This window comes from Platalea leucorodia (assembly GCF_965183815.1).
Source record: "Platalea leucorodia genome assembly, chromosome: 3".
Lineage (NCBI taxonomy): Eukaryota > Metazoa > Chordata > Aves > Pelecaniformes > Threskiornithidae > Platalea > Platalea leucorodia.
In genome coordinates this window covers 82738928-82763515 of record NC_138825.1, presented here as the reverse complement: position 1 = coordinate 82763515, position 24588 = coordinate 82738928, and the positions used below count along the sequence as shown (strand labels likewise).

The 24588-nt window shown below is 41.4% G+C and overlaps 1 protein-coding gene across 7 annotated transcripts in view; it reads right to left on the bottom strand.

Moving 5' to 3' along the window:
• FBXL4 (F-box and leucine rich repeat protein 4) overlaps positions 1 to 18607 on the bottom strand; it is a 70675-nt gene extending 52068 nt beyond the window's left edge. For 3 of the 7 annotated variants that reach the window (XM_082307922.1, XM_082307927.1, XM_082307928.1), the window contains exons 1-4: positions 18537 to 18607; positions 12509 to 12680; positions 11115 to 11704; positions 1360 to 1705 (exon numbers count right to left, since the gene is read on the bottom strand). In XM_082307922.1, coding sequence (XP_082164048.1) covers positions 1360 to 1705; positions 11115 to 11623 — 855 coding nt within the window. In that variant the 5' untranslated portion in view covers positions 11624 to 11704; positions 12509 to 12680; positions 18537 to 18607. Of the gene's footprint in view, positions 1 to 1359; positions 1706 to 11114; positions 11705 to 12508; positions 12681 to 13034; positions 13123 to 13626; positions 13997 to 16448; positions 16501 to 18326; positions 18439 to 18536 lie in introns of those variants that run through there. The other 4 variants (XM_082307924.1, XM_082307926.1, XM_082307923.1 and 1 more) reach the window with 4 other exon arrangements.
• Positions 18608 to 24588: the final 5981 nt, after the last annotated feature.

The window sequence follows — 24588 nt, the reverse complement described above, 5'->3', positions numbered from 1 at the left end:
AACCAAGACAGTTTTCAAACTTTCAAACAGTTATACATTTTAAGATGTTCTGGAATCAACTGCACCTTTGCATATGCAAAGGACTTTCTTTACTTCAGTACTGATATACAAACACCAACAGTAAAATATATTAAACACTATATTGACTCTGGGGAAAAAAACCACCACCACTAGAGCTAACTCAGGATGATGTTAGTATCCTCATTTATTATACCACTGGAGCAACAACAAAAAAACCCCACCAAACTCAAGAACCGAAGAAGACTTAAAAGAGAAGATAAATACACAGGAGAAAAATGGAGAGAGTTGTTATATTCTCTTCCTCTCTCTTTCCTCTTCAGAAGCACAGCAAACTTCGGCAGGTTACTAGGGCACACGGTCACCCAAACCATGGCCTTCATGTGTGGAACTGGGTACTTACAGACAAAAAGACGTGAGAAAACCAAAATACTATTTGATTAGATCACGTATTTCTGAAAGTGCCCTGCAATCAGTGACAGCACGTCTCACCGCCCTCCCTTCACTTTCCAAAGCGAGTCTGATTCAAGCCACAAGCAGTCTGAGCATTTGATGAGTTACTGCAGTAAACAAACACTTGTTTCTTTTGCCAGACTGCAGTACACTGAAGAGCAGGAACAATCATGTCTCTGCCCAAGTCCAGAGGTCAGACCAGCAAGTAAAGGCTCCTTTCCACTATGTGCAAACCTGGTTTATTTCAGGAGAGGTGAAGACAATTATTTCATCTCTCAGTTCTTACTCTAGCTAGGGTACTAGCCTCCGTAAACGGCTACATCCCACTGAGAATTTCCTGGCCTGCACACCATATTCAGCAATCATACTTCACAATCTCATTATATTGGAAATTACAGGGAAGAAAATATTTATCTGCACTGACTCCGACCACACTTGCAACTGCCCCACTGCCAGGGGATCTCAAAGGAGTAGTTTCTCCACAACTGTTTTCTGTGCTAATGATAGGATAAAAAGCAGCAAACATCAAAACAAGACAGTGTACAGAAGTCCAGCTATAACACTTTTTACCTGCACCATGATTCAAAACCTAGATGGATGGAAGAAGCTTATTTCATAATAATATGAAAGTATCATGGCAGTTTCAAAACAAAGTTCTGGGTTTTTGTAAGAGAGATTACAGGAAAGGAAAATTCTAGCCTATTACAAACTATTTCCACTTCCAGATCTTGATTTGATTTTTTCGTATCTCTTTTATGTATTTTCTTCTTCAAGCATGAAGACTAAAAGTACTGGAAAAAACAACAATCTTGACCAGTACCCCATAAAGCACCTCTGCACCCTTAATGATCAAGACACATACATTGAGTATAAACATGCTTTTCTTACCTCGTAAGGCAGTTTATCAAAATATCCATTAGTCGGCCATTCCCTGAGGGTAACAATGCTGAACTGTTTATTAAGGGTGTCCATTCCACAGCCATATTTTTCTTCATCCTCATCTTCATCAATATCGTTCATATCAATCATCGAAGTCTTAAGTGAAAGCACGGGTCTCTCTTTCACACCGTGTAGTACTACTGCATCCAACTCAGTGTAATAGTCCAGAAGAGAGCTGTTCACTTCCAGTCGGATTAAGTTTGTGGGAAAGTTTATCTGTTTGATACAAGGTGTGAATTGCCGAGCCTGAGGACCATTCACCTTTGTAGGTGCTTCGGACCAAAGGATTTCCCATCTGTGAAAGAAAAAATTGCACACAGAGACAGCATAGGGATTAAAATCAAAGTTACTAAAGCAATTCCTGAACACAGTAAGAGTGATTCTCCGTCAGAAGTATTTAACAAGTGAGAAACATGGTTGAAAAGACAATGAAAATGTTGTTTTCCCTAGATTTGGTAAATATCCTAAGGATGAATTTAACAGGGCACACTAATTCAGGACCTTAGCATATTTTCTCTGCATTGCTAACTAACAAAACAAGCTGCATACTCATAGTCACGCACTTGTGTTAGAGTACTGTTATTCACGCACAAGTTTTTCTAACATCTCAAAGGTAAGGTAATTGTAACAAATGGATTACAGATGTCTTCACAAGGATAGCATGTTAGTGTAAGTATGCAGGGAACAGTCTTGCCATGTAATCTAAATATACAGTCAGATGACCTCTCATTTCACACAAAAGGTTTTCACAAAAAAAAGAAAAAAGAAAAAATCTACAGCTCAGACTCTAATATCAAACCCGTTCAAATTGCAGCATTTCAAATTATTAAAAAAAAAAAAATCTAAACTTTACATTGTTTATCTGTCTAGGCAAGCAAAATATTCCTTTTAAAAGTAATTAACTGTCAAGTTACCAAAGAAAATAGCATCTTCAAGTCATTTTTAAAGGGTCCTTTGCAAAAAACATTAGCATTTCCAAACTGCTAAAGTGAAAAATTTTTCTCCGCTTTGGTCCAGTGACAGAAGGAGGTTTAGGGCATGCACAGAACTTCCATACATGCATCCTTACTTTCACACACAGACCTCAAATCTCCTCCAGTAAACGACAGTGAAACCTGGTGCCAATTGAGTAATCTGGAGAATCAAGTCATATATTCATTAGGGCTTCAGTGCTCCCAAACTTGCCAAAAGGCCTGAAAACAGAGACATGCTCTTTATATCTGCAAAGGTCCTCATCCAGTGAATGGATTTGAGAGGTCCTTTAGTCACTGATGCCCACCTTTTCCTCCCTCAAGTCTAGTTAATTCCTAAAGAAGGAAGCCTCCAGCAGTCACTGCTGCTACTCCCTTTGACAGTACGCTTACAGCGATCTCTGCATCTCATGTGCATAAGCCAAACACTTCCACATCTACTCCATCTCTTTCCGATTGCTCTAGTCCCACCTTCAAGGATTTCTCTCAGGCTACTTGTCATGCCACATGCGTCTCAGAAATGCTGTATCTGCTCCCTAGTACTTCAGCATCTCGGCTTTCCCTACCAGATACCAACTACTCTGAATTTACAAGTATTGCTCAACACTGACATGTACTGCAGAACACAGGGGGAAAAAGAAATTAATTTAAAGAAAATCAAACATGCTTTATTTTCCAGAACCAAATGCTTAAACTTTGTCCATCATGACAGAAAGTAAAACATAAGTAAGTACTTTCATTAAAACATAGCATATGGTACGAATAAGGCTTAGAAGCTTGATATTTGCTACTATTTCAAGGATAGGAAAAATAATCCGTATCGGCTGAAACTTCCATTTTACAATGGACATTTTCAGGTATGCACAGATAAACTTTCCTATCCTACATCATGCTGCTCTCCACAAATACCTTACAGCAGAATGGCAGGCCTGCAGAAGTCTTCTGTCAAAGGAAAAAAAAAAGAAGTCATGAACTAAAACCAAACATGCAGGACTGCCGAATATATGGCACATCAGAAAGTACCAACGTAGGAGAGTGGACAACTCTACTGTAAGGTTAACAGTTCTTGTAAAACAAGAGTTATTACTAAAATTTCATTCATTTAGGGAATGAATGTCAACTCATGGCAAAAAGTAACAGATGTAGTCCCGCTGTCACGCCCTCTCATACAGGTCGATTCCCTAAGCAAATACTTAATGTTGGCAATGCTCATGACCTTTCTTGAACACATCAGATCACCATCTGACATTTTGCTTAGACACTTTCATATACCCACTCAAATTATCCTTAGGGAAACTCAAGGCTATTTTTTCACTAATTTAGCACATGCTGGACCATCAACTTTTAAAAGAATGTATGTCAGTTATTGACTTCTCCTTTGGTGCCCCGGAGAGAGGATTATCTGGCAGTAGCAGAGCTCTGGAAAAAAATAATGCATCTTGAAGTCTAGGTTCATCAAATTGCAGAGCAATAACCTCCTTCAGCAAGCAGTGTCTCTAGTTTCCAGTCTTTGTAATAAACTAGAGAAAAGGAAAGACACATAGCATGACTTTATAATCTTGTCAAACTCCACATGACATACCAAGTGCTGATGAACAACAAGACCTGTGACTATTTTCCACTGTCCTTGTCATACTGTTTTCTTTTCATCAACAGCCCACCAATCTAGCTTTAAAGGAGTTAGCTGTTGGAAAACCTCAAGTCTATCAGGTTGATTTGATTTTCTTCTCTGCCTTGGTGGCACCGCACACGAGAACAGGCCATAGCAATTGCTCTGAGTCAGGGTTGGTAAATTCTTCCTGAGTGTAGGCAAACTCTTAATACACCCATTACTGCAACTGGAAGTGGTCTCTTCATCTAGGATCAGCACTTTGACACTTAAATGGGCTACATGTAATCTGAATGAGGGTGAAGACTCCACAGTTGGAAATGGATCAAAAAAATCTAATGTTCCAAGAGGCTTCAGTAAGAACCGCATTTCTTCTGTTCTGGAGCACTTTTTTGTTACGGTCATCCATTTCAAAATCCTTCAGAAGAAAGGCATTTTGACAGTCAGTCCTGGTTTGAGGGTGCATACCAAGATCAGCTTCCTTAACAGAGGTTGCCTGCATTTGTTCCAAGCTTAAGTCGCTCAATAAACTACTTAACCCAAAACAAAGAGAAATTGAATCTCAACAAATACCTGTAAAGAAGTCAAAGGAATTTCCCCTCCCCCTTTGAATTAATTAGGTAGCTCTCAAAAAATCAAGCAGAATTAAACGACTGAAGGTAGGACACTGTTTGTCCTCAAGTCTTGCAGATATACAGTAGCAGCTGATCAAAGATGTTGCAACGAGAGTGCTTTGATAAGAAGGTTTCATCAGCAATGTGCTAGAAAACCTCAGTCTTTGCCATGAAAGCCTGAATAAGAGGCAGTAACATCTGTATTATTTTCTCTAGTGATTGAAAAAAATAAGGACTTCAAGTGAAGTTTTTCCTTTCAGCTTTAATGGACTCAGTTCTCCCATTAGATTTCTACCTCATGAAGACAGCCAGGAACTCATTCTGCTCAAATTTCTGATACTAAAGACTCCATACACATATGTGGTAAAAAAAAAAGAAATTCCCATTCTCCTTCCCTCACCTTGAAGGAAAATAGAGTCTAGTGATTTTTAGGCTGAGAAACATACTTGCAAGGTGTGTGTCAAATGAGAGCACATATTTAATGCTTGTTTAATTTTTTGTTGACCTAATGCTGTTGGAAAGCTTTCTAATGGCTAAGGTGATGCCTGAGTAGACCTGGTTACTTCTGAAGAAAATATATAATAAGAAAGATTCTTTGGAGAAGTGGCTCCTAGGAAAAGTAATCAGATTTCTCACCAGTGAGATGAGATTAAACTTTGCCTGCAATCTGTGAGATTTCTTGCATTATAAAACTGAGATTGGTATAGAAAGTGAATAAAGCACTATGTGCGATTCAAGCACAAAAAATAAATGCCCTGTCCCAAGAAACTTATAGCTGTGTTAAAAGCCAAAAGAAGGGAAAGTTTCAGATCAACCAACAAGGAGAACATAAGGAAACTCAGAGAATAATATGACCACACCTTTGCTGAAACTGCAACTTCTGCAACAATTATAATAATGATATGTGATTGTAATACATCCCATCTGCTCTTATCCAAGCAAGTGCTCTGTAAATAATCTGTAGGCTACCTACAAGAAAACGTCTCCTACCTGCTAACATGCCAGGGATGCTTCATCACACTAGGTTCACCATAACCTGGAAAGTGCACCCCTGGCCACAGCTGTGAGTTTGTGAATACAGAAGGCAGGGACAACTGATCACGAGAACAGTTTTAGAACCATTCAGATCAAGGTGATAAGCAGAGTTCACAGCAGTCTAATTACTACGGGGGAATATGCAGCAGATTGTCATTTCTACTTTGAGAGTTCAATTCTGAAATACCAGAGAGAGCAGACAGGACTCCAAGAACACTCAGGGCACTTAAAATAGTAAAAGATATTTCAACTGCCCTGTCCACATGAGCTTTTTATGGGTTTCTCAAAAATGACTGCGTCCCATGAATCCAGAATACATTCTTCTATGACAGTCATCTGGACAAGAAAAAGCTGTTTCCCTGAAGATGTCAAAACAAGTTATAAGTAAGGATGCAAATGGCTAGAACTTGTGTGTTACACAGAGGTGAGATACAGCCCTGAAGGTCCCTTATCACACTCTAATGTGGTGATGGTATCAGCAGTGTTTTGGGTGCCTTCATCTGAGATTCACAGGGAACAAAAGGTAGAGCGAAAGGACCATCTGAATGCCACTCTCTACAAGCAAGAGACTCACGATATTTTACATTCAGTACACTGCCTTTATGGTTTCACTCCCTTTATCAGAAGGGGGCATTTTTTTTCTCATCAAACATTTTGATCCCTATCCTGGTTGCCAGCAAACAAATCTGCAACATTCCCATCTGGATTAGCATCGTATTCCCTAAATACAATGAACTTCCTAATGGAAGGAGGGAGCCTTTTTTGTCCGTCTTCCTTAGCCTGCTCCCCTGGGTGCAGCAGCTTCTGCCTCTACAGTCTTCAAGACCTTCAGAAGGAGAAAGGAACCTCGCATGCAGCAAACACAGCTAAGCTACGAAATATTGAGCCAAGCTGTTCATCTACAAATCAAACTCAGAATTTTGCTCAAAAGAGCATCTAGCAAAATTCAAAACAACATGGAAGAAACTAAATAGAAATAAATGGCAGGAACACACAAGGCAGAGTGCAACTGCTCCCAGCCAGTCAAGTGATCATGGTATCTCACCTGTGAGAAACAACCTAATCAGTGTTACACTTTCTGTGGAAAACAAGAAAAAAATAATCACAAAATAATCTCCAATCTACTAAAGAAGCAATCATTGTATAGCGGTAAGGACATATGCTATGAAACATCACCCCAAGCACTGCCACACATCCCAGACTAGTTAAATCTCTGGGTTTGAGCTTTTATAAAAGCACATGAATATGTGGTGTCACTATAACGTGCGTGAGACAAGAGAAACTGTCAAATTAAGTTAAAAAAAGACCACGACAGAAGAAGAACAGGGACGAATTTTTTCTTTTATATTCCAAATATAAAAAGCAAAGTTATTTTTTTAAAAGGGAAAAAGTTGAAAAACTTCTGAAAAAATTATTTCTGACTTGAAAGCTCCCATTTAAACACAGACAAACCCTTCCTGTCTGACAGCAGCTCACTATTAGGTGTATCAAAATGTTTCAAAAGGGCTGAAACCAAAGAACTCATTAGGGAATCGCCAAGAGTAAGCCTTCTGCGTAAATGACGAGAAAAATAAAACAGGAAAGAAAACATTTTCCTCATCACAGAAGCTAGCTATATCTTATCCATCAATCTAATACACTATGAGAAACAAAGAACATTCTCTTGGTTGGGTTCGGCTCACGCCAGTGTCAGGTGCTGCGTCCCCATCACGCCTGTGTGGAGCTCTGCCTCTTCCACCAGCCGAAGAGGGACCCGTCGCTGTCACCAAACCCTAAGTACGCAGAATGTGCACCACAGTACAAAACCTCGAGGCTACACTAGTATAATAACCATAGCACAACACAATACAAAATAGGGAGGGATTTCTTCACCACGTAAAAACTGAGACTACACGCTACAATATTCCCTTAATCTGAGATTATTAATTTTTGTATGGATTTTCTGCACTCAAATAATTCACGTAACAAATCTGTACATGGATACTAACATATGTTAGCATAGTTTAAGAAACTACCAAACACTTCTCACCAGTCAAGGTGTGAGTGGCACTAATGAAAAGCATAAAAGGTCTCCATGTATAAAGACAGCAGTTTCTCTGACATTTATGATTTTTAAAAATTGTTTTATGCAGAGGAGAGTGATGTAATGTCTTCTGTGTTTAAAGCAGCAAAAGATATGAAGATAGAGAATCCTCAAATTGCTGGAAGCTGGTTAAACCATAATGAAAAAGCTTCAAATTAACTGTCATGTTTTAAGCATTAGAATTATTTAGGAACAATTACATTCCATTCTGAAAAATAAATGCTTATTCCCATTCCACAAAAAGCTGGTCCTACCTTTAAAAAGACTCCGAATAAAGCTGATCTAAGACAGTGTCATACAAAGCTGTAACTGATAGCAGTATTCAATGCACCAGCAACAGAGGAACATGACTAAAGACCTTTTTCTGAACACCTGCATAAGTCATTTTTTCATGCAACTGAAGCACAAAGTGAGCAACAGAGCAACACATTGGCCAACTGTGGGCTATATATATAAAGTCCTCTTGAGTAGGGGCTGCGGTACACCAAGTCCTTACAGAGCCTGTTGTAGGTTAGAAGCTTTTGCACACAGCAGTGTCTTGGATGAGCTGATGTTTTAAATATTAAACAAGGAGGGAAAAAAAAAGATTACTCAGCTGGACTAGTATAATCCACTAAGCATAACATTTAAACAAGTCTCAACAGACTTTTTCCTCTCAACAGTTTGACTCCACCGTTAATTTGGCCTTCTTTTCATATCAAAGTAAGAACTGGTGAAAAGGAACCTTTCTACACTGGTGTTCAAAAAGAAACAGATCCAGAGCCAGCAGATAAAACAAAGCAGCACTTTAAGGTTTTTAGGTAATAAGGTGAGTTAAAATTGAGTATCAAAATAGTCAGAAGAGGAAAACAAGGTTCTAAGTGCCCTTCGAGTAACTGGGACATGGCCTTTTTTAACCGAAGAAAATAGTATGGCAGTTCTCCAAGTCCAAAACATCAGTTAAACACAGAATCACCCGAGATTATCTGCAGCATTCCACCTTCAAAAAAATAATTCTTAGTTGACATCTCAGAGAATTTTTGGAAGTGAAAACAAGGAACCAAGAACTGAAGCAGAGAAGAGACCACGTTCTTGCAGCTCTTCGTATTCCCTTCATAAAGGTGAGCAAATGAACAGAGAAAAAATACTGCATACCTCATGTGAAGAAAGGGTTCCTTCATCTTCCTTTCAAGACCCCATGCATAAGACATGTTTGTCCCTTTCAGAAGAAAGAAGGAGACAAACCACATGGGCAGCTCTGAACAGACAAGTCCTGCTGAGGAAAGGTAAGCCACAAGAAAAAAAAAAAAAAAAAAAAAAAGCCCCTCTAATACTTCTCTATTATCAAGACTGGCAAGTAGTGAAGATGCAGCACAGACAACTGGTTCACAGGCTCCCTGAGACAACCTTCTTCTAATCAAAAACGTTGTTAACCTAGGTAGGCAGAACTGAAGATACTCCTTCCTACAAATTAAAAAGCAAGCTCCTGCAGAAACTTCATCCTTTTTATGAAGAAGGGCAAGTCTGAGCTCCCACTCTGGCCACACCCCAAGAGGAGTCATAAAGCACATCCCAAAAAGTTTTTTATTAGTATTTTCACTTCCATCTTCTTTTAGCTCTCTGAACAATTTTCTCTTCTTTTTAGTGCACCTTACTAAATAGCTCCTTCAGTCAACATTTCTTGAGCTTTCCTTCAACACTTCTTGGTCTTTACACAAAACCAAAAACCGTGTATTGTTTTAAGAACCAAAACCTAAACAGACATTTTTATAAAGCAGCACTAGCTTATTACTCAGAATTATATCCTTGTATTGCCCTGCAGCACACTATCTTACTCTTACTCTAATGCAGTATTATCAACAGTTACAGAAATAATCTCTACATAAATCTGTGCTACATCATAAAATAAAGAAGTAAAATCTACATCATAAAATAAAAAAGTAAAATGAAAGTTCACAGAGTCATTGGCCAAAAGTCATTTCACATTAGTTTCTAAGTTCAAAAGTCTTAAAAGCTGCCTTCACCACATACCATCCTATAAATAAGTTCTGTATTACAGTGCCAAACGCACTCCTACTTCTGAAGTTAGGTGGCCTATTATTATTAGTTTGACCTATCACTGTTCCTTGAATTCGGATGTTTACTTTAGAGCTATCCAGTATATACTCATTAGAAAGCTGTAAAACAAACAACTGCACTAAACAACAGTAGATGACAGAATCACACAAAATATATTAATTGGGAATTTTGAATATATTAACATGACACCTGATGATTTTCTAGCTGCTTTGAATAAACATCAATGGCCTAGTATTAGGAAGCATGGGATACTAAGTTAGACCTAGAAATATGCTTTTTAGCTGTACCTGTAAAAGGCAGGTCACGGAAAAAACACCCAGCATCCAATTTAACACTTCTTATAGCGCCAAAGCGTGCATTTTAAAGGAATACAGTATTTGTTGGCACATTATTTTCTACAGGATACATTTTGTCTTTCTGCTATCAGTTCTCCTTTCCTTTATGGGTTTGGTATCATTTAATCTCTTTTTGATGTATACAGAATACTTTGATTGACTACACTGACAGCTTTTCCCAATGTTTTTCTGCACTATGTGCTTTTACCTATTCTCCTTCTCCTTCCATTTCTATTTCCTCACCTCCTCACTAAGAGCTTCACACCTCACACACAGTGTTTTTCTTTATGATCTTAGCATCCCCCAGGTCCCCATCTTCCTGCCCCCTCCCCCAACTGGAATTTCATCAGGAGTTCCTACTATGAGGAAAACCAAGAGGATCAAACCAGCTTCTTTTAGTCTATGAAGCAAATGAAAAAATGAAGTTTGGCTCACACCCTTTGATCAGACCAAAAATAAAGATCAGACAAATGGCATCACCTTTTGTCCGACTGTTCAGTGCTTCTGGTTTTGGCCTCATTCCCATATGAACAGTTATAGTGCCTGACCGTACTATACATACAACCTAAAGCATGCAGAGAGAAGAAAGAGTTTATGGCTACTTGAAGCAGGATGATACAGCAACTGTGAATCCTCAGCCTCTCCTACACAATTTGCTCTTCTTTTTGGAGAAAGAGAAGAACTCAGAACTGCCATTTCAAAAGTGATTTTCGTACATAAATAATAATTATTGCTCATAAAAAGTCCAACACAAAAACTATCATTAAACAAATTAAATCTGGTATTAGGATCTGCATTAATTCCTACAAAAAAAAAATCCACATCTCTGAAGTTGCTATAAAAACATGTCACTACAGTTTTAAAAACATGCAGAAATAAAGAAAATGTTAGTGGGTCAGATACAAAACACAGAAATATTAGGAAGTAAAGTTTGCTAAACAGCATTAGTTGTAGCATTTAACATCTCACGGGAAACCACAAAGGAGAAAAAAAAATTACCTTACTTCAGCTGGTGGATTTTGTGAGTAAGGATTTGCAGAGCATGCCAAAATCCTGACTACAGCTCCAGGATGATACGTTTCCAGAATGTGCACTGCAGTGGGATAAACTGGTTCCTCAAAAGCGAGTTCCACATAGTCCTGGCTACAGAAGGTGGGTGGCGTCCTCTTGAACGGCAGCCGAGCACTAGGGCAACGATCCCACCAGGTACCGTAAGTTCGAAAGACTGCAGTCTGAGTAAAGTCACCAGAACTAGGGTACACGTTTGGAATACCTGCTAAATTCCACATGGTATATGACATGCTGTTTTCACTACCGTAGTGAGAGCTGAAATCCAACACTTCTTTGGCATACTGAACTATTTCAACATTGATAGGTAAGGCTCGGGTGTTTGATTCAATAGCCCTCCGGCTGTTCATTTCTCCTCTCGTCGCTGTCCTAGCTCGGCGCCGAAGGCACATATAGTAAAACATGCTCAGAACTGTTAACATGGGAAACACTGGTGACATCTAGATACGGCTCAGGAAGATGTGAAAGGTCAGGAGTCCTTTATAAGGTGCATTAACTGCTTGTGGTGTTTTGGAAAAGAGCTGATAAAACAGAATGAATAAACATAGTGAGCAGATAAAACATTCTTCAAAAAGCAAACTGTACTCTTTTGAATATCCTCTCTACTAAAAGATTAATAAACTATTACATTTTATTGCAAGACAGTTATTTAGTTGGAGGCTACTAAGTGTGGCTTCCCATTTACTGTGCTTAAAAAAAGAGAAGACTATGAAGCCAAAACTAGAAGACTATTAGCCAAAACTAGCACTCAAGCAACAAAAAGACTGATGGTTAAAAAGCATTATTTTCAGGGATTTATTAAGAGGAAAAAAATCTTGCACTGACTTATGGAAATGAAATCAAGTATGAAATGAAATCTGGCCTTTGCAGTAAACGACTGTAGAAGAGTATCTGAAGGTACTGCTAAAATTATCCATAGTAGAGTTTCGAAATACTTAAACTAAAACTGACTTTTAAACGAAGTACTGAGGTACCTAGTCAGGCTGCAGCAGTATAGAGCTCAACAAAACCCAAGTTACTTCACTGCTTATATTTTGCAGTAAGACTGCTCCCAGACCCAAATTAGTTCATTTAAAGCTAGCTCAAGTATATCTATATTATGTTATAATCTGGAGAGTAAATACACCCTTCAAAGACAGCTCATACAGAAAGCTGGACAGCTACTCCAGCAAATTGTTTCCTCTAATTTGTTCCCATAATTTGTCAATGGTTTTAAGAGTGAAAAGAGCGAGCTTTGGCCAGTTAATCTAAACCAAAAACTTAACCCACCGCTTCCTATATCAGAGCACTAGCCTGAAACAGACTCACAAAAATACTGTCTTTACCCTTTGAAGTTGTCCATGACAGCATTCACCAATGACAGAAGGGTCACCAGCCTCCTGAAGGATGCTCAGAATTCATTAACAACATCATCTTCGTCTAAGCCAAGCAACAAAGTAAGTCTTCAAAAGAGTCCTGGCATCAGAAGCAGAAGTCCCCATAGAAAGCATTTTACTTCTGACAAGAGAAAATATTTTCATTTATGTAACAATTCAGCTAAACACAAAATGTACTAGATCTGCATAGTGCCAGGCCACCTAAAAAATCAACGCAAAACATACTAATAATTAAGGATACCGACGTGCTTTACGCAGCCTACACCAAATCACAAGTAAAACAAACAAGCAGGTTTAACAATTAGAAAAAGCCAAATTAAAGGTAAGTCTCTTTAGTAAACTTCCCTATTTACAACAGTAAAGAAATATTTATAGCTGAATGTTGCCTTCAGGACACAGGAGGGCTGTATCATATTCCCTACTAATAAAGATCCTCTTACATATGCTTGTCCCATATTTAGCAGCCGCTCCATACCTGCGTCATGTAAACGGTTACGTTTACCAACACACAACGAAACATGGAACGTATTCTCTGACTTCTGCTAGCAGTACACAACACAACTGGGCAATAACACAGCACTCCAGAATTCACATCCTCCAGTACCACAAACTGTTTCTTACAAACTGGCCTTCCAATTAACTCGTTTATCAGCTTGATTAGGAAATAAGGAGTAATGCCCGTAACCTGTTAGAGGCCAAAACAGGATGACTAAGCATGTCTCAAAATAGAATGAACGTTTCTTCAACAGCCTGTACTGGAGTTGCCGGTTAGTTTACCGCAGGACACATACTGTGGCAACCACTGAACCAAGAGAGGTGACTCTTCTATTGCAGAAGGCGCATCAAACAACTAACACGATGCCTCACGTTGCCTGGCAGACAAACCACACATTTAATGTTTGCAACAGGTACAAGTGAGACCATACTTTATAAAGTTTTTGGAAGCATAAGCTTCAAGTAGGGTAAATAATTAAACAAGTGGAGACAAAACAAAATTACTTTTGCATGCCTCTATATAAATCCACTGTGAGCATTTCTTAGGTAAATTGCTTGTTTCCCATACTCACAAAACGCACATAGATGTACAAACAACTCTCTTCTGCTTGAACGTTGCCAACAAGAAGGCGCTTGTGGTAATAGATAAGGACAGGCTGGACTATTTGACCCTCTTATTCGTGACAGCGAGAAAGTTTACTAACGAAGCATTCACTTCTCACTTTCTTGCTTCTTCTATTATTAGCTTTTTGTTTAGTTCCCGTCCTTCATTCAGTTTCACATGTTGACATAGCTGTCAACAACATGAATTACTCTTGCCATTTGGTGCAGAAGGGAATGCATAAGACGATATGCTGGATCCCCTTCAAGCTCTCCTGGAATGCCAAAACCCAATAACGTCACGTTTCCCCCAAACATCCTGTCAAACCACCTTTTAGAAAAGGCCCTGGGAAAAAAACAGCACAACCCCCAATCTCTCCTCCTTAAAAAAAAAAAAAACAACACTCAAAAAAACTAAAAAGAAAAAAAAACCTCCAAACTGAAAATTGTTATTTTATCTTTTCAGCGTGGAGCTGCTCTAAGATGTAAGTGAAGATTACAAATCCATTCTCCTTCTGGATTTTTTCCTCTTAAAAAGAAAAATCTATTTACAGAATATGCCAACAGACATAAAGCTTCAACAAACTTCCTGCTGTCAAGCCTGGAATCATGTGTAGACCAGCATACACACCAGCTTCTAACTCAAAATTTCACTGATTAACATGGTTTGAAGGCTGCTCCATGGAAATTATGGCTTTACAGAGCTCAATTTTAAGAATCATTCAGCTGGAGTACTTCAAGATCAGGTGCGAATCACTGATCTCACATACGCATCCTACACAACCGCACGCCTGCACTGCAAACTCCAGGCTTCCTCTGGCCACGGCCCGGAGCTCTTACAGCGCTGCTGTAAAACCCAGCTGTGCTCCCTACCAGCTTGTCACAGGGCAGCATAACCAGCGGGTTCAGAGCTGCGCATCAACTAGCTGGCCAGTTTAAGTCAGGCCTAACAGAGCAGATAACTTGAAATCATGCTGCAGATTTTCCATTAGCAGAAACATTAATTTGGGTCATTCCCCCTCTACCAACTCGATGGTTATCATAAAACCTGTAAAAATTTGATATCCTTGACACTGACGCCACTTTGTCAATTTTGGCTGACACTGGTCAACAGGCTCAGAAGTAGGAAGAAACAGGGAAGAGCATACAGCTTTCACAAAAATGTATTAGTCTAAACAATACAAGTGGAGGTAAATTATTTCTAAAGAGTTAAAAGCAATATAGGATTTAGTAGTTTATAACAAATAAGAGGAAACAGAAAACTTATAAAAGAAGGACAAATAAGCATTGGGACCACAATACAAATAGGAACTCTTCGCATTTTAAAAGAAGCATCAAGAATTGTGTGGAGTTAAAAAAATTGCTCAGCAGGTTAAAGGATAATAAGCTAGCAAAAGAATTACATTAAATACAGATCAGTAGGGCCAGATGATATAGAGAGATTTTTTTCAGGAACTACCACAGGTCAAGCTGATTTCCAATTAAAGGGATTTAACTGTGCAAAAAAAGATAAAAATGCAGACTCAGGCCTATGCAAAGCATCAAGATAAACAGCTCTGGAGCAGAGCAGTTCGTGTACGTGGAAGTGTACATGGAAAACTCCCCCCTCCCCCAAACTGCTTGATTTTTTGAGAGACCCATTTGGGCCTATGCAACTATACTTCCCAATCTCTGGCAGCATCTTTGACCTGTTGTATATTATTCATTTTCTTTTCTACAGGCATAATTATGCCAATCTGAAGCTTAATAAAGGTTTCTTTTAAATGTATCTTATTATCCTCTCAAGCAGCAGCCTTCTATTTCTTTTCTTTTATTTGGTTTCTTTCATATCATAATTTTTTTCTGACAAGATACCATTAAATAGACTGAAATGCCACTATTAAATACCAGGACCTTCAGCAGCCACCACAGACTAGCACAGAGGGCATTCATAGTTTGGTTAGAAACAAAAAGCGATATTCTATGAATGCACAGCAACAGTTGTGCCCTCCCTTCTCTGCTTCACAGCCACCTCTCCAGCTGGCGCTGCTGGGGAGCCAGACGAGTCCTGAGGCCTGTCCAGCCAGACACCAACCACTCCTGCAAGACAGCGCAGCTTTTCATTCTGTTCATCTCCCCGAAGCAACTCGCTGCCAGTTAACATGAAGTCAGTGCTGGCTCGAGGGGGCAGTAAGGCTGCAAGAGCCCCAAGTCAGACCAGCTCAAAGAGCCACAGAAATGTTACCTCCAGTCTTACCAGACAGACAGGACTCCAGAAAACCAGATTGGACTAGACCTGGAATAAAACTTTCCTAAGAGAGAGAGAGAGATGCTACCTCCTTTCAAAATACCTTAGAGCTCATCACATTGTTTACAATCTCTCCTAATCACATCATTATTTACTTGACAACTATTTCAATTATATGGACAAATTTCCTTTTTCTATTATGATTAACCCTTCTTCCCTTCACGCGACACATACAGAAAGCCTTTTAAGACTGTAATTCGCAATTTCCTTCTTTCAAACACAACAAACCTTGGGAAAGGAAAATGTCTTATGGTTTCTGTACAGATTTCATGGGAACAGGTACTAATTAAACTAAAGCACTCAAAAGCACTAGGTGTCTTCAGTCTATTTTGCCTCTTTTTACAGGGAGTTTATGTACACAAATCTATTTTCACGCTTCCAAGCAACCCAACCTGTTAATGATTATTGCACCTATTCATTTTGGTTGTTTTTGCAAATGCAGCTCCACAGTATTCATAATTTCATCCCGTGAGAGCAGAAACAGGACATAGTTACATACTTACTCACCAATCAGACTGCTGAGAAAAGGTGGGGAATATACAGAAAAATACTGGGGATTTGGAGGGGCTGCGAAGTGAAGGATGTGTGTAAAAATGTAACGAGTAACAGATATTAGACATACAAAAAAAACGAAAGATGTCATATTTTGTCCCTGAGCCATCCCTGGCAATCTGTTAGACAAGAGTTTGTACTATTTCAAGAGAACCAAATGTTGTATATACAAGTCATGTATATACCAGGTTTGATTTTTAAAGCCAGAGAGGTAATAATTCCTCTTTACACCAGCTTTGCTAATCTCACACTTGGGAGTACTGTGCAGAGTTTTCTTTCAATTGACTACAAAAGAAAGAGCAACACTGACAAATTACAAAGAACGTATAAATGACAAAAACAATAGATTGTATTAGCTCTGAAGAAAGATTAATGCAATTTAATATATGCGTCTTCGATAAAAGATGGTAAATGGGAAATATCTTAATTATCTTTGCACATTACTGCACAGAGGGAATACTGGAACCTTACATTACAGGCTAATCCAGAATATTTTTACCACAGGTTAGCATCTCTCACTGTTAATTACCTACATTACAGCAACATCTACACTCAACTTGTTGAAACTAGAAACTAATATTAATTAAAAATTAATAAGCTCTTACAGCATACTTTAAACTTGGGCCCCACTTGCTGTGTTTCTTCCTGTAATGTGTTCTGGCACTAAAAACACAGCCATTTTACATATTTCCAACTTACAAATCTACAGTTTGGGAAAAAAAAAAAAAAAGGAACATTATGACAATTCTATTTATTTAAAATCTTCCTTGTGTTGCCCTCATAAGCATCAAAACATGCAAAATCCAAGAATTTCAGACTACTTCACTGACTGACTGTTCCCTCCTTCTAGGACCAGAAGTCATTGCGTGGTTTAGCATCGCAATGTTACAGTGACAAATGTTCTTTAGGCATCTATTACACGGTCCAGGTGACCACCCTGCCTTCTGGAGGTGGTCTTCATATATAACAGAAATTGTTTCTCAATGTGTGCAAATCATCAGGTAGCCCCTGTTAAGAATGACTCGTTCTACATAAAGTTTAAAGTCGACAGCGTTATACTGCTTCATTTTGAACAACTGCCCTTCCAGCTATGGCGAAACTCTCCTCTTCAGGCCAAAAAAAAAAAAAAAAAAATCCCCATTCAGTACTACTTTCAGTAAGCAACTCAAGTGCATTCTTCTTCTCATTCTTCTCTTCACAACGCTGTACTACCTCTCCACGCAAGTCATATTCTGTAGAGCATTTCCTCGCTGCTGCCCTGCCTCCTCGCCGCACTGAGCGCGGTTACCAGGCCTCGTAGTTCTCTCCCGCTCCCCAGCCACCCGCCTGCGCTGGCAACAATAAATAACCACTGACACGAAGCGAGGCGCCCCGGAGCGCGCACCTAAATGAATAAATAAACAAACACTGCTACTCTGTGGTGCCGTGATTGGGCAACCGAGGTAACCGGGTGCAACTCCTGCACCCCCCCGCGGGGCCCAGGCCGCGGCCAGCACCGACGGCGGCGCGGCGCTCCCAGCGCAGCCGGGATCCGCGGGGCAGCCGACGCGCAACGCCGGCCCCAGCGCCGCCCGCGCCTCCCGCCGCCCGCCCGCGCCTCCCTACGACTTGGCGCTCTTCGCCGCCAGACCCCCTTCCCCAGGGGCAGGTCTCGCCGAGGCCCACGGGCACCGGCGGGGCACCCCCACCCTGCGGCGGACGGGGCGGCCCGGTGCCGCCACTGCCCTCCGGGTCCCCTCCCTGAGCCGCCGACAGCAGCCCGCCCCGGCCCCGCCAACCACCGGCCCTGCGGCCCGGCCCCCGCCTCCGCCGGGCGGGCGGGCACGCACACACCTGCGGCCGGCCGCACCCGCCGCGCAGGACCGGCAGCGGCAGCCGCACCGGGCTGCTCCCGGGCCCGGCGCTGCCAGGCCGGGCGGGGGCGCGGAGGGGGGTGGCCGGCACCTGCCGCCCCGCCGGGGCGACCCCCCTGCTCCCGGCCGCGTCCCGAGGGGAGGGGCCCCGGTAGGCAGCGCGCCCCCCCGCGCCGAGCCGCCACCCTACCCCGTCCGGAGGGCGGAGCGGCCCGCGCCGCCGCCGCCGCGCCAGGCGCCGCCGGAAGCCCCGCACGGCGGCGGGGGCGGGGCGCCGGAGGAAGCGGCGCGGGGGCGGGGCTGCCAGCTGCGCCTGCCCTGCCTCGGCGCGGGGCGGGCCGCGGCGGCCGCTGGCGGCGGCGGGCCGCGGGCTGAGGGGGGCGGCGGCCCGGCGCGGCCCGGCGCGGCCCGGCCCGGCCCGGCCCGGCGTCCCCTTCTGTGTTTTAATTGCAAAGTCAAGGGAAAAGCGGTGGTTTTGTTACACTCTGCGGCTCCAGCCCGCTCGGCCTTGCGCCGTTTTACCTCCGCGGGCGCGGTGAGGCGCCCGCTGGAAGCCCGCCTGTCCCTGGCAAGCCCCGGCCTGGTTCCTCCCAGGGCTTCTTCACAGGCGGCTTCAAAGCCTCTCCCTAGCCCCAGCCCCACCGGATCGTGCACTTAGCCAGGTGCCTTGCGTCCCCGGCGTGTCGTAAGGGCAGCCCTCACCTTAACTGATCTTCAGGTGGCGGCCCCGCGGTCCCGAGCTGGCGCATGGCAAAGGAGGTGTCGTGTTTTGCTTCCACCGCCCCGAGTTCCATACCCGTGCCCGAGCCCTCGTGCCTGCAGCCACCGCTGCCCACCCCAGCTCCGGCGATGGTCACCAAAACCGCTGCCAGGCCGTCCGGCCTCCGCACGTCTCCGGCAGTGGTCCGCACTGGGTGGTACCGGGGGCCCTTTGGTCGCAGTAGAAAACAGCGATGCTGGCTTTGACTAGGTGGTCAAAAAAGAACTCCAAAAATCCAGAAAAGATTAAAAATACTTGATATCTAAGGTACTTTTTGTATAATGATTTAGTATAAATTCTATACATTTATAATAAATTCCAAATGTAGAAATCTATAAATTTAGGATAGAGTGCTTCTCTGCTGCTAACTGTAGCGGCAGGCAGGCCGCTACACAGTCCTGCTTTCCACGAGAAGGCATGCCAGGGTGACCAGCTTATGGGCGATTCATGTACCTGCACGCACATGTGTGTGCACGTACAGAAATACACATACGTACATGCCTAGTTTATATGCATAAGATGCCACTGTGCCATACAAAATATTTTAAAAATAACATTTTAAACCCCAACTTTTAAGGCATTACTTTTACGGAAGGGAAAGGTAGGCTCTTCAGGGTCCAGTGCCAGCAGTGTAGTGTGCCTTTCTGCATCATTTAACCTCTCTCCCTCACTCCTACCCTACAGTTAGGTGCTAGCCACAGGGTGCTTATAAAGGTGCTTTCAATACCCACCTTCCCAGGCAGTGGCCACCTTAAAATTTGAAGTCATAAAAATACAAAAAGAAAAAGGAAATAAGACTACGAATAAGTTTGATGAGTCAGAAAATATGTTAGACATGAAGCTGAATTTTTGTGGTTTATTTTGTTTATTTTATTGTTTTCATATTGGTTTTGTACCTATCATGCTATCCTCCCTTTCCGAATGAAATGAAGAGAAAGGGAACACTTTGAAGGCACAATTTATCTCACTCAAATATTTCAGCCCTCTACTTTAGCATCAAATGTATCACCTAGGAACAGGAACCTAAGAGTATCCATTTCTGCCTATTGGCTACAAAGAAAAAGCAGTCAACTAGTTCAGGTATCCGTGGAGAGGTCTATGTTTGTCCAAATCATCTCTGTCGGGTGTTTAAGACTACATTGAGATCGAGTTCTGTGTCAGTGCAGAAGATAGAAGGATATGAAAAGTTTTTCTCTCGGTCCGCTAATCCTTCAGCTTACAAATGCTGGAATTATCACTTAAATTTAGCTTTGTAAAGCTTATGTGTTTGATCTAGGCTGCTAGGCTCATTCTGTAATTCATGGGGAGACAGGGCTGCCTCCCGGTGACCCAGCTTATCCCATTCACTCCTATGACAGGTGCCTAACGTACAGAGAAGGTATCGCTGTTTGGAGGTACACCTCCCTCCACCTAGCACAGACTGTCCCCCAGGCTTTCAGACAGCAAATGCGATGTGCTGTGTATGAACACACCCTTACCAAGCTAGACAAATTACAGAGCCAACTTCATCATTATTCACATTATTAGTTGTCCAATGGCAGGTAGCATTTTAAAACTCCAGAGAGACTAGTATTTATTGAAAGGGGCAGAGGGCACTGGGTGACAGTGTCCTTTTTGTCTAGGCTGCTGTCTCAAATTCAAGCTATGTGCATTCAAGATGTGCTCCAAATTACTGTCAAATTGTCATTCCACAGCCTTTGTAAAAATCAATTCATGATCTGTTTTTATTCAACAGTTATCCACATCTGGAGATGACAGATACTTTCCAGTCAGCTATGGCACATAACCACTTTATACATACTTCTGTATACACATCAGCGGTAAAACTAGGCATAGAATATGTTCCAGAAATGGTCCTCTGTGTTGAAAGGAAATACACTGGTAGAACAGTACAGGAAACCTTCCGTTTATAAAATAACAGTGAGGCTCGTCTTCTGTGTGTTAATCAAACTTTGTAATTGCCAAATTCATGTCTTAACACCATCCTGCTTCTCCTTCAGCTTTTGCTCACTATGATAAGCGGTGCTATGGCTTGCTCATGAGGGGGAAATCTTACCGAAGTCAGCAGGAATACTGTTATTTCAAAATTAGGTATAAAGAATGGAAAGGCCATATAACTGGCATGGTTAAATATGATGAAGTTATCTCTGTGTCTATACCAAAGGCACGTAAGGGAATGATACGGCTGGTGACATTTCAATTGCTTTTGATTCCCAAGACATGTGGCTGGGTCTTGGATCCAGGGGCAGATCCTTGAACTCACTTGTCACCACCACAAGCTGCCGTTGTGATAAACATGTCCAGAAGGAAGCTTTCCATAGGAGGAGGTAAAGATCCCACCACGTCAGCTATGGTGTCTGGCAGCTGGAGCTCCAAGGTTCTCTTATGTTCTGCACTCCCAGAAGATATCCAGATCCACTTTTTCAGGCAAGGTGGTCTTTGAAAAAGCAAAGGGATTTTTAGTGAGAACAAAGAATCTGCTTATTAAGCAATGAAGCTTACCTGAGCCTTGGGTAAAGAGTTAGGAGACAGCTCCTCCTGAAAACAGGGTAACACTTTAGTTAAGTTTGCAAAAAAAGAGAGGCCTGTGTTGCTATTTCTAACATATTGGTTGAGAAAACATTTTGCAAATAAACAAATCATGCAAAAAACTACCTGGCTTGTAAGCCACCAGTTCCCCCTCCCAGCAGGAAACTGATCTGAATTTTGTTGTCGCTTTGCAAAGCTTTGTATTTTAAAGTGTTAAATTGAACCCCAAAAATAATGGAACCATTTTAATCACTGAGTTACTTTTAATACAACCAACTTAGCCAAGTGTTAACCACAAAGCAACACTGAGTGCCTATGCATAACAGCGTTGCCATTGGTGTGAGTTGTTCTCTCTGGCTTCTTCTGCATCCCAGGATATTAACCCAGCGTGGGAAACATCTCACTGCCTCTTGGACCGGCATTACTGCTTTTTGATATGTGAAATTACATATATTCTTTGAAGTGGAAGAGAAAGTATACTAAGTCAAGGAGACTCCTCAGTGAGTAAATTTAAACAAGTTTGTAGGTGTTTCCATGAGCCAGGCCTAACAAGTCATTGGTTTCTGTGTCAGCTTGAACTCTGTTTTTTCCAGAGGAAATTTTTTATTCCCTGTGGGGTTTTTTTGTCATGTAACAATATTTTGCATAGCATTCTCTCTCTGTGATGCTCTATGAAAACACCATATTGCATAGTTAATCATATCTGCTGCATTTTATCTTTATTTTCCTGCATTTTTATTAAAAAATAAAGAGAAAAATGCGCCACAGTACAAGTATGTGCTTAAATTTTATGCACAATTAAACTGCTGCAGTATTTCATCTGTCTCTCTGCTGCTTGGCACTGGTTCTCGGTAGATCACACAGAATTTAGATTATAGACTCACTGGGGCAAGGGCGATGCCTTGCTACGTCTTCGATGAAGTACCTAGTATATATTACCGAATTATATAACAATAACAGTTTCAGCATTTGAGTGGCTAAGCACTGCCCTTACTGTGGAAGCACTCTGCATGATATGTAATTAAGCTTTAAGAAAAAAAAGCATAAAGAATGAGAAAATCCTAATTTATCAAAATACAGCATTACCTGGACATATCACGGTTAAAAATCTTTCCTCTTTCCTTTTTATCTTTCTGCAGAAATATACTCACGAGCAATAATCCTAAAGCGTGGAAAGGATGTGCTGACTGAAGTCTTCGTGAGGTTTTTAATGAGGATTAGGGAGTCTGAGATAGTAAAATCTACTGCATACAAGGAGGTTGTGCAAGAATCTTCAGACAAGTTTTAAATCAGAATCCTTTGTCAGCAGCAGTAGGATCCAGTAAGTACAATATGCTAATTTTAACCAGCAATAGGCTTCATATAGGGATCTAAAGAGACGAGATAGATGCAATCTTATTAAGCTTTTGTGTTGACACTGCACAGCTTGTTGCTGCATTCAGCTGAAATTTAAGAGTGGGAATGTAAAACCTGTGTAACATTTTAGCAAGATATACAGTAACACTGAAACCTGAATAACAACTGAAAGAGTAAGTAGGAAATTCCCTTAGCCCTTGGGCTACCGCCATTTTTCTATTCCAGCAGACAAGTAAACGCTCTAGGTGTCTGTGCCATAAAAACGTTCCCAGAGGCAATTCTGGCAAAGCACCTACTTTCTTCAAACCAGACCCGTTGCTTTAACCTTCTGAATGTCAGATTTCTAAAGCTAAGTGCTTCTGGTGCACTGTCGGCTGCTTCTAGTCGCTAGGCTTTCCTTGCAGCCTGCTAGGAGTGCAGAAGAGTATCACAGGCATGTACGCTCAAGGAACGGGGACAATTGATTCCTTCTTCGTAACAACTAGAGAGCTGCAAGATACATTTGAACAAGGTCTTACTGTAATTTCATGATGAAAGGAAAGTTCTAATAATTAGCGGGGCTCTGTGTTTTATCAGGCTTATGATATTGATTGGTAGTAATTGTTAATCAGCTCAAGCCTCCTTTATCATGCCAGTACTTTTTCTTTAGAAATGTACCAGCCATTTCATATTTCTTGCATAGTGGTTGTATGAACTGACTGGCAGAAAGGAGCAGATGACTGGTAGTTTTGAGAGAGACGTGTGTAATGTCTGCCCTGTGCCGTTTTTTAGCACAAAAACCAAGGGAATAGATACAGCTGCAGTGCAGTACTTCAGTGTTTGCAGATCTGAGCCATATTGATTTCAATAGAGATATGTAATTTAGCCTCACAGAAAGACATTGTTGGCCTCTCATCAAGCACCACATAACAATTTAAAACCCTTTATAATATGTTCATAGGACTAGAGATACTTTTATAGGTCAGTTGTGTTCCATGGCTACAAAGCTGCCCGTGACTCATCCACTGCTGCCACATTTCACAGTGGCATGATCAATCAAATCAGAGCTCAGCAGAGCTGAAGAGTTACTGATGCTAAACAGTAAGATGATTCCACCCAAGAGTTAGAAACCTGGAAAACTATGAGAAGTACTGTGAAGTGCATATCGCTGTTCCAATCAGATCAATGTGAGCATTGTTATCAATGGCAATGAATGGAGAAGGTGTCGGTGATGCTTTGCAACTGCTGTCTTAGGCTACGAACACGATGGATCAGATGTGCAAAAGTTTTCTTTCAGAAATAGCACGTGCATCCACTGCATGCAGAAAAGCTGCTTTCAGCCATGTAAATATGCCAACAGTAAAACCATATGCTTATTTATTACCTTTCTCCACTGCTAAAGATATCATACAAGTATAAAAAGTAAAAGTGATGTATTAAAAGACAATATGAGAAAATTTAGCCATAAAAATTAAGGAGGCTTTACTGCTTGCTGCGTTTATTAAAAAAAAAAAAAGGGGGGGGGGGAGCGGAGAGGAAATATACAAAGCACATTGCAAAGCTTATTTTGTGATGGAACAGTTCAGCATATGTATTAGAATTCAGCGTCTTATTTTGT